This window comes from Anoplopoma fimbria, chromosome 12 (assembly GCF_027596085.1).
Source record: "Anoplopoma fimbria isolate UVic2021 breed Golden Eagle Sablefish chromosome 12, Afim_UVic_2022, whole genome shotgun sequence".
In the NCBI taxonomy this organism is placed as follows: Eukaryota; Metazoa; Chordata; class Actinopteri; order Perciformes; family Anoplopomatidae; genus Anoplopoma; species Anoplopoma fimbria.
The window spans coordinates 886,093-901,647 of NC_072460.1; the positions used below are offsets into that span (position 1 = coordinate 886,093).

General features: G+C 39.0%; 2 protein-coding genes across 2 annotated transcripts in view; one reads left to right on the top strand and one right to left on the bottom strand.

Annotated features, from left to right (window-relative positions):
- The window catches only part of selenok (selenoprotein K), a 91,984-nt gene that overhangs the window by 60,479 nt on the left and 15,950 nt on the right, over positions 1 to 15,555 (bottom strand). The gene's annotated exons all lie outside the window — the stretch shown is intronic.
- The window catches only part of sema3bl (sema domain, immunoglobulin domain (Ig), short basic domain, secreted, (semaphorin) 3bl), a 56,458-nt gene continuing 54,964 nt past the window's right edge, over positions 14,062 to 15,555 (top strand). Inside the window, exon 1 of the mRNA XM_054609167.1 lies at positions 14,062 to 14,297. Coding sequence (XP_054465142.1) covers positions 14,192 to 14,297 — 106 coding nt within the window. The 5' untranslated portion in view covers positions 14,062 to 14,191. The remainder of the gene's footprint in view (positions 14,298 to 15,555) is intronic.

The following is a 15,555-nucleotide window of genomic DNA, read 5'->3' on the forward strand; positions in this document are numbered from 1 at the left end:
ATTAAAACCCACTCTCGTATTTAATGATGATGGCTTTACCCATCTAAACATAACAGTGAAGCTTATTTTATGAAAAGCAGTCATCAAAAAACATCTGCTTTATGGGGGTTTAAAACCACAACTTCAGGATTAAAAGCTGCTCTTTATCTGAACTGCCATAAAGGGGGCGAGAAACCAGTTTTCTTTTAAATAGAGTTTTGTTCACATATAATAATAGGTTCCAGTCGAAGTATTAGTTTCAAGAAAAGACTGGCATAACACACAACATACAATATACTGTAATTTCAGAAATGACCTTATTTTATCATCAATCCCTCTAATCAGCAGGAGGAGCGGTGCTGTAGAGGTGCCGTAGATTTTTCCCCTTTACTTTGATTTCATTCTGTAAAAGAGGTGTAACCAAATAGTTAACAAAAAGTGTACAGAATGTCGTTAAGGGCTAAATAATGATATTACTTTTGAGATAATTAATCATCACTGTATTTTTTGTTTTGATCAAGAAACTCAGATCTCTTTCCATCATTTAAGAGAATGAACAAGCAGAATAACAACGGATTGAAATATTTGCTGTAATTCATCTTTACTTGATATATGTTGCTACACATTTTGTTACTGTCAAACTTTGGCAGCCGGAATCCTCAGGGATGCAGAAAGTTGAAATGTAAAACTCTGGAGCAGCTGGAGAAAGGTGTAGGTGGGGAAACACTCTCTGCACAACCAGCTTTTACAGGGTCCTCGAGCAAGACGTGATCCCTGAAATCTGAAACGTGGGAGTACTGGAAGAACAAAAGTGAAACCATGACTGATAATAAACCGATCAGGATTTACTATTCAGCCCTCGGTGTTATCAGTTGTGCATGTGAAGACAAACTTACTTTATCTATTAAATCCCAGTTTTGACCTCCATCCATATTTTTGTGACCTAGGTCTCTCAGGTGTAGTGAGAGGTGCAGTAAAGTTTGAGGAGTGAGTGTGTGTGTGTGTGTGTGTGTGTGTGTGTGTGTGTGTGTGTGTGTGTGTGTGTGTGTGTGTGTGTGTGTGTGTGTGTGTGTGTGTGTGTGTGTGTGAGAGAGAGAGAGAGAGAGAGAGAGGAGGGAGAGTGAAGTGAGGATATTGAAGAGGTAATTGGACTGGACACCTATTGTAAATCACTGAGGGTTTAAGTTCTCATAATGGGAGTTTATTTCTTTTTTACCATCTCACTTTCAGAGTCTGAACTTGACACACACACACACACACACACACACACACACACACACACACACACACACACACACACACACACACACACACACACACACACACACACACACACACACACACACTCACGCACACAGTGTAATGTATCAGGATGGTTAAAAGGATTAATACCATGTGGAGCAAAGTATGCAGGCGACAGATAAGACAGCAGGACTCACAGAGAAAGATGAAATATAAAGAAAAGAAAGGCTAGATGTGACAAACATGTCGACAGAAGTAGAGGACGTTTAAATACACATGACAAAAACTGGAAACTTCAAATATATCAAGTAGTGTTCTGCTCAACTATTGGTGTGTTTTCATGTTTAAACAAAGAAACAAGAAAAGGCAAGGTAAGGACTAACAGCGTCATACTGGTGAAAAATCAACAATCACTAATGAAATGAATATATTGCATACCATTCAGTTATAATAGCACTTTCTTTAATTAATTCCCGGGCTGCCGGTCAAACATTATTCATTAAGCCTTTTATAGACACTATGAGATGGACACGTTAATGTGCACGGTAGATGGACTTTATGTGTATGAGGTAAGAAAGCAATGGATAGAAGTGCTTCCATAAACCTGTGTGAAACCTGTGTGTGTGTGTGTGTGTGTGTGTGTGTGTGTGTGTGTGTGTGTGTGTGTGTGTGTGTGTGTGTGTGTGTGTGTGTGTGTGTGTGTGTGTGTGTGTGTGTGTGTGTGTGTGTGCGTGAGTCTGTGTGAGTATCCAGACAGGGCAGGCAGAGCTGGTTGATGTTAGATGGGAGAAGAGGAAAACATTGAGACAGGTTAATAAGAACAGCAAAAAAGGAAAGTGGGGAGATAAAAGAACAAGAGGGAACAAGAGGGAACAAGAGGGAACAGAGGGAACAGACAGAGGAAGGAAGGAAACACTGAAGACATCAGAGGGCTCGCTTGTGATGAAAGGAAAGAGGGAAGTGAGGGATGAATGGAGTCACAGAGAGGCTGGCGGTGACAGAGAAAGAAAGAAAGAAAGATTGCTTTAACTACATTTAATGGAGACAACAGGAGATAAACTTTTGGCCCAAAAAGAACAAATTACAGAAAGACTGACATAAGTGAGTGTGCCAGATGAGTGGAGCAAGAACTAAAAGTGAAACATTTGTTAAAGCCAACATATTAAGCCAACATACACAGTAAGGATTACATTTGTCACGTAACATCAGTTTCTCAAAATGATTGACACATTTCCTAAACCCTGTTGCTGTCTACATGGTGACATGTCCGTCACCTGGCAGGTTGAACCGGCGTTGCTTTTGAGGTGATGGTTTTTCAGTTCATTGGTAATTGCTGTAAACGTACAAGGTCATTGAATTGATGGAAGTGGTATGCTAACATGCTAAAGTTAGCTTTCGGCTCAAAGCATAGCTGAGCTAAAGTACAAATAAGACTGATGAAAGTTTAACTTTAACGAAGTAAACCACAGAACTGATTCTACATTGAATATATGTATTATGCTCTAATAATATACACAGTGTCATTTGAACACTATACATACCTTTAATGTGCACTCAATTATGTTCAATGGCCAAAGGAAACCTTGCACCTTACTGTGCAGATTTGAGAAATATCATCTTGGCTTGACTTCTAACCCCACTTCATTGGTTTCTTGCCTCTTACATTGACAAATAATGTCAGTGTGATGGCAAAACCCTAAACGCTGCTCCATACAGAGTCTGGGTCCAAATCAGATAAGGAAGCCACCAACTGTGGAAGGAGATCACACACACAGCACACAGAGTTATAATAAAGCTAGTCAACTGTAAAACCAAAAGTAGTTTTGTTCCCTTTGGCACTTTGGTGAACTCAGACTCTACTTTTTTTAACTGTCAACTAAGTGAATGAAAAGCTAAGTACGATCAAAGCAAACAGTGTGCTTCTTTCAAATTCAGTGTTCTTCTGAGAATATTGCCAGCCTTGGGTTAGGGTCACATTAGGTTTCCCTACTTTTCTGCCTAAACATTTCCCCCTGAGATACGAAGAGATTTCTCAAGCAATATTTTGTTGTCAGAGAAAGAGAAAACATGTCACGCTTTTAGCAGTAACACATAATTAAAATAAGCAGCGTTGACTGCTGGTTGCCTCTGTAATGTTGGCAACAAAGGATCTGATTCAGTGTCAATGTAAATTCCCATCGCGAAAAAAAGTGTGACGTGCATTTTGGCAAGAAAAGACGTGGCGCTGACTCTGAGCTGAGCTTTAGAAACGGTTCTCATTTGAACATTTCAGTGAAGCTGTGATCTGCCAGGCAGAAACCATTGGGGGCTGTAATCGGGCCCCACTGGGCACGCTCTGTAGCATCCGCTGGCTCGCTATGACGACAGGGAAGGGCGGTGCTGGCTTTTAAGAGGAGAGGAAAGACGGGGGCGCTCGACTGAGTGTCAGCGAAGCATGGAGACTTTTATTTAAGGGTTTAGAACTGAGAAAAGAGGAGAGTCAGAGGAGGGTGGGAAAGTGAAACATGAAGAGATGGAATTGTATTTCTTCATCAGATCACCATCGGTTACGGCTATCGTCCAGGAGTCTAACAAGAATGTGTCCAAGCCAGCTGAAGAGCAGCTCTTTGGACAGTTGGTGCTATTTAATGCAAACTCCACTCTGCTCTGCATTTTATATCATGTCAACCACTGGACCTGCACTAGATGGAGAGTTGAAAAGTAAAGGAGATGATTCAGAGGAAGAATGGCAGTGGTAAAAGGTTATATGAAGTAATGGTTTGATAAACTGCTCTGGAATAATCAGTCTTTTAACCATTAACATTTGGGTGATACTCTCACCCTAATTTCTCTTTGTTATAAATGTTTCTGCTCTTTTGTATCTTCCTTTCCATCTGTTGTGCAACACATTTGTCCTGCAAGAGCACTCATCAAAATGCTTCTCTCATTTCTGCATTTGGGATAGCTGCATGCATTGTTTCACTTGTTACCATAGTGATTGGGGCACCAGACTAGATATTAAGACTGCAAGTTTATTTTGTAGACATCTACCTGTCAAAGCCCTTCTTCCCAGCCAAAAACCTTGAGTCCAATGACCAAAATATAATTAGCATCAGAGAGAATAAACTCTGCCAAACACATTGATATCATTTTTATATTTGTGATGTTAAAAATGTGACCATGAGGACACTTGAAAATGTGGAGCTTTTAACCTCTCATCTCTGTATTTGAGATTTATAGGTGAGGGCATTTCTTTACATTCTGCAATGTACACTCTGATATCAGATTTGTTTAATATAATTATTAAATTATTATTTTACATTTGAATATTCTTTTCTGTATCAGAAGGTAACATTGTTTCATTTTTAACATCCTTTATAGGTATTTATTGATCTTTCATATTCACATAATATCTGAGATCCGTTCTCATTGATAATTAATAATTATAATTATATCTTTCATATCTTGCAGCAACAGCCCAGTTTCCTTGAAGAAGGTATTTACATTGATTACTCCTTTTATAGTTATAGTGATTAGGATATAAATGTAGTGTAAGAATTAGCAATGGATAATAATCACTCATTACAACATGTGCTATCTCAGCCCCACGCACACACCCCTACACACACAGCTAGATTACAGAGCTACTGAAGCTACTGAAGCTACTGAAGCTACTGAAGCTTTGATGATGGAAATAGGTTGAGTACATTTCCACCTTTCTTTATTCAGAGAGAAATACCTGAAGATGAGAGACAGTAAGACAAGCCACCCCCACACATAGAAAGAAAGTGTATAATTCATTCCTTCCCACACACACACACACACACACACACACACACACACACACACACACACACACACACACACACACACACACACACACACACACACACACACACACACACACACACACATCACAAACACCTCGTCCTCGCGCCTCAGCCGAAACACTATTTAAGTTGTCTTACAGGCTTTGTGATTGTTTGGATAAGCCATAATGATGATGGATTGACTTCTATTTAGTGGAAAGAAATGTAATGTCTCATCATTTTAAGGTGGCACCTTGTTTTTCCTTGTTTTAGGGCTTTTAAAACCATTACACAGTGAGGGTTACGGGACATTAAACAGGCCACCTTTAAAGCTTGGAGCGGGGCTGGTGTTTTTCATCTCAAGGCAAAATAATATATTTTAAACGAAATGTTAAGAGATTTGGCTCACGATTTCCATTTAATCGAAAGTGAAAAGTTAGTTCTAAATTGAATATTTTCAATATGCTCGATGACTTTGATTTAGTTGGCCAGTCAACATCTGGTGGTGTGTTCGTCTGCAGTGTGTATTCACCGTTTGCAAACTGAAAAATATTATTTCAGTCAATCCACTTTTGATGTTAGTTTTGGAATAGGTTAAACCACTGCTCTTTAACAAGTGTTGGTAGCAGACTGTTTAACTTATAATATAGAAAACAAATAGGGTACTTACAAATAAATAAATAAATTAATAAATTAATAACAAAGACATGAATGTTTCTGGTCTGGTTAGTATGCTTGTTAAAGGATAAATACCCCCAAAATGAACAGCTGTGGATGATGTACCTTAGATTATTTCTGTTGGAATCAGAAAACAAGCAGAAATCTCTCGTTCATAAAGGGAGTATCTCAAGTCATCCTCTTAATTATATACCTCTGTTCAGTGATTGAATGCGAAATGCTGGGGATTGTTGAAAGTAATTATGGGAAATGTATGAAATCACTTGTTGAAGTAGATAAGACAAATTGATGAAATATACTGTAGGTACATAAGAAACTTACACTTCAAAAGCAAAAGACAACATAAAAGGTGCATCGACAGCCTTAAGAGGGACATTTAGAGTTGTCTTCTTTTTACCTGACATGAAGACATAACATGTCAGGGTTACTTTTTATTTCAGTTTTTCAGTATTTTTCATTCATCTATAGGGAACGTTACCATTTTGTGAGGAGTGTGTGTTAAGTCTTCTGGGACTGCGAAGAGTGTGTGTGTATGTGTGTGTGTGTTGTCTGCAGGGGAGTAGTAAAGGTGACAGTGTTAAATGAGATAAAGAAGTATGTGTAACCCATCTGTCTCACATACATATACAAACAATCATTTGTATTCTTGAGGACCTTCATTGACATGTTGCATTTTCTAACCCTTAATCTCAGCATTACATCTACAGTCCGAACACCAACCCAGATCGAATTTCAACAAATATCCTCCCTCTCAAAACTCCAATTAGTCAAGTGCAAGAGCACATACACAGACCACGACCACCAGTGCCATCTTTATAAGCTTAATAATGATCTTAATAATGACAACACAGCATACCAATCAGCACCCATAACTCTACTCCTCCACTCTGACAGTGATGATGGATGGAGGGAATTAACAAATAAACATCTGGTCCCGTGATGTACGGGTCAAAAGGTCATAGACCGTGGCCAATGTCTGTCTGTGAGTAAGTGTTAATGACACCATCATGCTGATCAACCACATTAAGGGGTCGTAACCTCTAGTGCGGGGTCACGACCTCGGCGTGCTGTAGGAACCACACAACAGTCATCACTTTGTCCTCCCAGAGTGGACGCACACGACCGGGCTGTTTGCTTTAATGTAATGGTTATTGTTTAAGTCTTTTCTGTTTGAGAGGATGGTTAACAGTGCTGAGCGACAGGACAGACTGGAACCACTGGGAGGACAACGTGAAAACGATTGTATAGAGGTAAATAGAAAAACTTTTGGCAAGCAACATGTTTTTTTTTCCTGATAGAGGACTTTGTTATCAAGAACTGATAATATGCTACATTTTAATATGCAATAGTTAATAAGGGACTACATTAATTACTGCTGGAGTACTATCAGCTCTCCTGCAACAGAGTTTTAAACACTTCTGTGCTGAGGAATAGGCACAGGAAAACTTCTCCCAACAAAACATAAAGACAATTTCTGTTGTTGATAGGAAGTCACTGCTAGTGTTTCTCCTCTAAGGCTGTTTAATACATTTGACTGGAAACAAGCAGTGCTCACGGTGGGGGAGAGGAGAGAGAGAGAGAGAGAGAGAGAGAGAGTAGATGATTCATATGGGCTAGAGGAGGGTGAAGACAGGAGAGGTTGCTCTATTGGGATTCGGGTTTGTGTTTGTGTTTGTGTCCTTAGCATCCTCACAGAGGTAGTAAGACGTAGATATTAAGTGAGAACATTTTGGTTAGTTCTTATTTTAAGGAGTTATTTAAAGGAGGGACTCAAAATGAGGATTAGATGTTGGTTAGATTGTATTAAGGACAGGACAGTCTGTGTTTCTGTGTTTTTGTAAGGGTGTAGGTGTTTGGCAGCAGAATAAAGATGTTCGTCTTTCATGACCTGGCTTTGTTCCTCCCACTACAGGACACAACCCAGTCGGTTTCTGGAGTAAGTTATAAATGGAATAGAGATGATCATCATCTCTGAGAACAAAGGAGAGATGCATGACTCTTAACATGTCTTTCAGTTGTGCAACGTAGAGAGACAGTAAAATAGCCAAAACACATGTACACTTTAGAAATAATTATATTAAAATATTTCCAAAGGTACAATTGATGCCAATAATTGAGCAATAAGCCAATATATAATTATCCATTTATATTCATTTAAACAACAATTTATTTTATAACACAACAATTCTGCATGACGTCTTATGTATTAGATTATCTTTGCACTTTGAAGTGGTTTCCACTTAATTATTGAAAATAGTTCCATCACAGCTGCCTTTTCAAACTGTTAATCTGAGATGTTGAGCAACAGCAACAGTTTCCCATTGCGTGCATCATGTGCACGCAATGGGAAACTTTTATGTTGGTGAAATCTGTATGAAAATGACCACACACACACCCCAGAAAAGTTACAGGGTGGAAAAAATGCAACTTAAATGTTTCATATCTATTTAACGATTTGTGTCTTATTGACTATTTAAAGAGCATAAACTCATTAAAAGAGTACAGTAAAGATAGAACCACTGCAGTGGGAATATTTTAAAACAAATCAAATGAAACTAACAAAAAAAGGGTTCGGAAGATGAAACAACTGATCCAAGTTATTGATAGCGATTGAGTATCAAAGGTCAAAATGTCTTTTTAGCAGGAAACGTTTGCACTGCAGTGAACAAAATTACGCCTAGTTTGAGCAGAGCAAGGAGCTTTAAATGACTTCCTCATGCCGTTTCACAGCTTAGTTTTTTATTTTTTCTACATAATGGGAAATCCCCATGTGGTCTGGTCAGTACGTCAGCTGTGTTTTATCCTGGTCTGGGAGTGTTTAGTGTCCAGTGGTCAGTGGCAGGGTCAAATCTTAATCAGGACAGGCAGGAGTCCTGTGTGTGAGAGTTCACTGCTAAGGTCAGGCTCTAATCAGTCTACATTGTAACTTAGGGCACGGAAAGGTCCCTGAAGCGGTCTGCATATGTGTGTGTGTGTGTGTGTGTGTGTGTGTGTGTGTGTGTGTGTGTGTGTGTGTGTGTGTGTGTGTGTGTGTGTGTGTGTGTGTGTGTGTGTGTGTGTGTGTGTGTGTGTGTTCACTGGCACAAAGGTCCCAAACCAAATTAAAATGTCCCCCTTTACTGCACAGGCCACATGTGTTAAAGACCAAATGTGTGTGTGTGTGTCTCCTCTTAACTTCTCTTGTACTTCCACTTATCATCCGTATTTATTCAGTTCATCTTATGAGGCTACTTTAGTTAGATAGCTTTTTCCTTATTATGGGTGAGCTGCATCTGAGCCTTGTTTTCAAAATAAGGGTTATATCTGTTTCTCTGACATAATATTGTACATAGATAATGCAAAAATACAACTCATTACATCATGTTTTTATTATAGTAGATACCAAATTACTGCTCTGATTTAAAAAAAAGAATAAAGAACAAAGTGAAATGCTAAAAAAGTAGGAAAAAACAATGTGACCTCAAAGAAAAAAAATATTAATAACAACACTATGAGTTAACATATTAGTTTAGTGTGCTTATATGCTAACATTTGCAGTAAACCGAAAGGACAGCTGCATATGGGATGTAATTTGTCTTGTAGGGGATCAGAGGAATCATCCTCTGGGGACCATGCATGTATGTAAAAAAAATGTCATGGTAATTCAATGTTTGATATTTCACTCTGGATGAACCAACTGACCAAATTACATTTCCACCCTAGAGGCCTGCTGCAATAGTGGAGCTAAAGCGTTTTGCAAATTATGTTGGTGGTGATAACTGCAGCGCATGGAGCATTTAGACACGTCTTCCTGGAGTAAAGTTATGACTTCTTGTTCGATTTCCTAAACTTGGACAGAGGAGTAAATTATTACAGCTGTGTTTGTGTTGGGATTTCTTACATTTAATGACCCATAAAACAGCCCACAGTACATAAAGTTCTCCAAAAGCCAATAATCCATGGAGGAAAGTGATGGAGATCGCTGGATTATTCTGGTCTGCAACTTTTCCTACACTGATGTGCAATGGTAACATAAAGTCCAGTTGAATATTTTCAAATAGAATCACTGCTTGCTTGTTAGCCTCTGTATTTTTTTCTTATTCTAGCGCTCAAAAGCAAAGCATGATTTCAAGATTATGTTTTCCATTCTTTGGGCCACATGCAATTAGGAAAATAATGAAGCAGAACACAAAGGAACTGTGTTTAAAATGACCATTATCATCACAGATGCTTGGCCCAAGACATCTGGTAAAATACTGTGAACAAACTTCTTCTCTGTATGCATTTGGTATAAGAGTGGAATAAATATTAGTGACAAAAACTCACTTAGAACAACTAACAAAATCACAAAAAACAACATAAAATGACAAAATACAGTCCAAGATAGTGTCTCTAACATCTTTGGCTGTATGGAACTGGGTCAGAACATGCGCCTGCTCACAGACGTATTTTTCTCAATTGATTTCTTTTTTTTTTTCAATTGATTGCCAAAGTGCTCCTTATGCAAAGTTTCTATGCAATTTTTTCAACCAGCTTTCTGAAAAAAAAACATTTAACAAGAAACCTGAAAAAGGCCGAACAAGAGAATCTTGGGAAATGAAGAGAAATTCAAAGTGCTTTAAAGTTTTTCAAGGATACCAATACTGTTATTCCAATGTCCCTGAAAAGAGTAAAAAAACACTTGCATACAGAATCTCAGAGTTCTCTCTATTTGATGTAATGGAGTCACCTTAAAAAACGTTGAACAAATGAATGTGTATATATATATCTTTGAGCTTGACACACAGCGGGGCTTCAGTGGCACAAGCTGCAAATAGCCACAACCGCCCAGTCAGAGTGGACTAACGCTTTTGTCGTTCAGTGCATTGCATTCCTGGCTCTCTGTCCACTTGTTCTGACTTTCCTGAGTCACTTTGTCCTTGACTGTGTCTCCACTCCTGTCAGCTCCATTATCCGGGTTACTCCTCTTCCTTGCCAGGAAAGATGAAACATTTATGAACCCTTAGGCAAGCACACAAACACACCAGCTGTCTGCTTCAGAGTTGTTCTCCACCTACCTCCCACATTGTGAATTCATGAACTTCTGCCCTGCCATTCCCAATCACCGCTCAAGGAGCACCAGTCTGATTTGTCAAAGTGATGCAATGTCAAGATGCTGGTAAGTGGTCTTACGTTTCATCTCCACTGACAGCTTGAAGAGCATAATTCAGCCCCGGGAGGATTTTTTGTGAGACGCAGAGAAGGTCCTTCGCTCAGACAATTCAATCAGACAATGGACCGCAATTCTTCAACAGAGCGAGTTCTGAGAAGTATGGCGTTCCCTTCAGAGTGAATTACATTGTTCAAGAGGTTGGATGGCGATACTAAATCACAAAAAGATCCTTAGCTGGATTTTTTAAGGGCAAGCACCATGTTTGAAACCTGTATGAATGATGATTGGTAACGACAGTTAGAGAAAGAAAGAGCAAAACAGAAAGGAAATTCATGTTGTTTAATCAGCCCAGCTCCTCAGGTTCCTCTTACAACGTTGCGGTTAGAGAGTCATTTCTTCTTCTCAGGTCATTTCCAGTTAGCAGTGCAATCCAGGGAACATTCATTCATAAGGATGGTGTTTTGACAAATTAATGTATTCAGCTCTTGAACTCTCACGCTGCCTGTGGCCTCCTCCGGTGCTTTCCCACGTCTGTTTGTCCTTCAAAAAGAGTCTGAATGTAGACGAGTGCTGTCCAATCATGAGGCATGAGGACTGAGAGCACTTCACTCCAACAAAAGCACCAATCAGAACACTTCAATCACAGGTGGTCGCTAACTTGTGAAATTGGTTGTTTTGAATAAAATGCATTCTTATCATTAAAAACAACATGCGTGTGCATCTCTTTTTGAATGATTCTAATTTTACTGTTGCAACACTCTTTTGATGAATGTTTTTATAACAGAGAGCCAGCAAAAAGCCACATTTGGTTTAGTTTGCACAAACTGTATAATCAACAGAATAAATGCAACACAGATCAAATTTGATATGCAACGTCATAGAGTTAAACTGCAGTAAAAAAATGTAATTAAGCATTATGATAATGATTAAAAGCAATCTGGATTCATAAACTCTCCCTAATTATCTCATATTTTCAGATTCTTAATAATTTAAGCACTATAATGGTCACAAGGTATAATAAAAGAAACAACATAAATCCCAACAACATCACTGGCAGCTTCTACTGGCCTCCTCACAACATGTCACATCATGCACCGCTGTATCTGAGTTTGTTAGAAATCCATGAGTAAACACAGATAATATTTCAGAGTTTTTGGCAATGGATTATAATGAAACGAGAGAATGGCAGATGGAAAATTCTTTTGAACATGTTTGTCCTCTAAAATATACAAAAACATGTGCCTGAAGACAAGGACAAGTAGCAGCATCTTTATTTCATCAGTAAGCATCAGTGTTTACTGGAAACATGATCTTAATTTAAAGAAGCACAATACCACTGGAATGAGACGGAGGCTCCCGCTGTCAGCGCCGTGGTTTCTTTTGTCTGTCCTAATTATACAAAGGTATTTCAATCATTTTCTCACTGACAGTATTAATGTTAAAAATACTTCATATAGCATTTTGAAGGCACTCATCTGTCTCCTATATAGTACAAAAAACTGAATTGCACAAAAACATATCAGACATAGTATGATTAGATATCTCTGTAAATCTCTGAAAACCTTAATTTGCAATTTTAGGTTTTGTTGTCATATGCCTTTACTGAAATATAGCAAAAATATACACTTTTAGTATATATCAATAAATAAGACATATGACATGTCATTTAATAAAGTTTGGATTCTTCATGATCATCAAAACAAACAAAACTACATGAATTTCATCACAATCAAAACCTATTACAAAACGTTAATGCAAGGATATAAGACAGAACTTCAGAGGAGGGAATCAAATCAATACTCTTTAGAGCTTGAAGTGCACACGGAGCCCCTTCCCTGGCACAAACAAGCCCCATCCAAGAGACACATGTCATCCCAAGCACCCAGCATCCACTTCTTCCCCCTTTTTCTGCCTCTCAGTCTATATGAAACATGTATGGGAGCCTCTTTGGTACAAACAAATGCTCCCAAAGGACTCGGGTTCCAGTAACACTGACACCTTGAGTGGCTCTCACTCACCCTGCAGAGACCCCCGTCTTCACTTGTAGGCTTGCTTGTGAATAGAGGCACACGGGAGGGGGGTGTATATCCTACAACCTAATTAAAGTACTGAACACGTCCTGTTGGGGCTGAAGGGGTTAAGAAAGTACAAGCATGCAGGGCAGAGATGGAGATGTTTTTTTATTAATTTACATCCCATAAATCATAGAGATTCTTGATGTCCTCAGTATCTTGAAAAAGTCCTCTTCAGTGCTCTGACAGGTCTACAACTACAACCTGCTTAAAGGGCCAGTTCACCCAAAATACAAATATACTTCTTTTTTTCAAATTTAAGTTTAGGTATTATTTCTTGAGCAAATATCTTTCTATGTCTTGAGTTTACCTCAAATATCTAATTCAACCTCAGAACCCTGTTTTCGCTGGTGCTATCCTTTCTGCATCTGTCCAATATCTGACTGAGTTTCAGTTTCTTGTATTGGTAACATTTTGTTTCAACCCACACGTAAATATATATCTATATATATATCTATATCTATATATATCTATATAGATATATCTATATATCTATATATCTATCTATATCTATCTATCTATATATCTATATCTATCTATCTATCTATCTATCTATCTATCTATCTATCTATCTATCTATCTATATATATATATCTATCTATCTATATCTATCTATCTATCTATATCTATCTATCTATAATGTAATGTAATGTAATATATCTATATAGATATATCTATCTATATCTATCTATATCTATCTATCTATAATATAATGGCTTACAACAAAACATAGTGTTGTTTATTGATGTATAGCTAACTACTTCATCTATATTAAGGAACACTTTAAATGTCCTAATGTCCACATAATAATGTGTTTCAAACTATTTATTAAAGGTTTATGAACTGATGAATGGCCTCTATAAAAGTTTCTCTAAGCAGCATGATGGATGCACTTCACTGGATGTTGAAATGATGAAATGATGTTATGAATCATTCCCACTGAGCCTTGTCTGGAGAGTCTGATGCGTAAAGGAGGGGCAGGTCACTACTCTCTCTCTCTCTCTCTCTCTCTCTCTCTCTCTCTCTCTCTCTCTCTCTCTCTCTCTCTCTTAAGGCGTGGTGTATCTCTCTCTCTCTCTCTCTCTCTCTCTCTCTCTGACAGAAACAGACTTCTGTTGGCCACTGATCTGGGCTTCACTCCGGAGAGAGGACGCAGCTGCTCGTCCAGACACCGTTACGCACCGGAGGAACCAGCAGGAACCTGCACATGTTGGCTCTGTGACCGAGAACAAGGATCCTGGAATATACTGTTTGTTCAGACTCACCAGGAGCAGTGAGCCGGAGGGCATCTCCTCAGCAGAATGGAGGCAGTTACAGGTTTCTTCACCTCCATTCTCACCGCGCTGCTCGTCTCCGCCGTCTCTCCCACCAAGTTACATGTTCCGCGGCTCAGACTGTCATACAAAGGTAATTCAAGAATCATCTTTCTTTCCATCTCTCCATATATCTCTCCATATCTCTCCATCTCTCCATCTACCTCTCCATATATCTCTCCATATATCTCTCCATATACCTCTCCATATACCTCTCCATATATCTACTCCATCCATATACATCTCTCCATCTACTTCTCCATATATCTCTCCATCTACCTCTCCATCTATCTCTCCATCTATCTCTCCATCTACCTCTCCATATATCTCTCCATCTACCTCTCCATCTCTCTCCATATATCTCTCCATCTACCTCTCCATCTACCTCTCCATCTATCTCTCCATCTACCTCTCCATCTACCTCTCCATCTATCTCTCCCATCTCTCCATCTACCTCTCCATATATCTCTCCAATCTACTATCTCTCCATATATCTACCTCTCCATCTACCTCTCCATATATCTCTCCATCTACCTCTCCATATACCTCTCCATCTACTCTCCATCTATCTCTCCATCTATCTCTCCATCTACCTCTCCATCTACCTCTCCATCTATCTCTCCATCTACCTCTCCATCTACCTCTCCATGTTCACCCCGCTACAGGTGGCATTCCCTGGTGATCTTGTGACTCCTGCTCACTAGTCTTCCTTCTCTTTCCTGCAAATATCAGTTTATTTCTTGTGAATATTTTAACTTTACCACTCTTTTTATGTGGATATTTATCTCGGACTAATGATTCTCTTCGAGGTGGTCCGGCTGGGACCCTTCTATCCGGGTCGATGTTTTGGCTTCTGTTTTGGGGGTTTATGTGTTTTAGGCTGGTTCCCATCGCTCTGCGGGGGGAACCAGCGAGCTGAGCCTCCCACTGGATGTTTATGAGGAGCGGCAACCGCAGCGACTACCATGAAGGATGTTACATCATTATCTTTTATACTGAGTATGGTGATTAGACCTACCAGCACAGGCTTTATGTATATATATATATATATGTATATATAGCCTTTTGTACCTTATGCTACCTTATGATAATGACCCTTCACCTATTTAAAAGTCTGTCTTAAGTATGATTACACTGCTTGTATTAGTTGTGTGCTTGATAACAGGCTTTTTACTGCCAAAATGACTGATATTCAAACATTGCCATATACAGTATCTTTTTGGCCAGAACCCTGTTGTTGGACATGACTCACTCAGGTTTAATGAGAGTACAGGACCCAGCGTGTGTGTGTGTGTGTGTGTGTGTGTGTGTGTGTGTGTGTGTGTGTGTGTGTGTGTGTGTGTGTGTGTGTG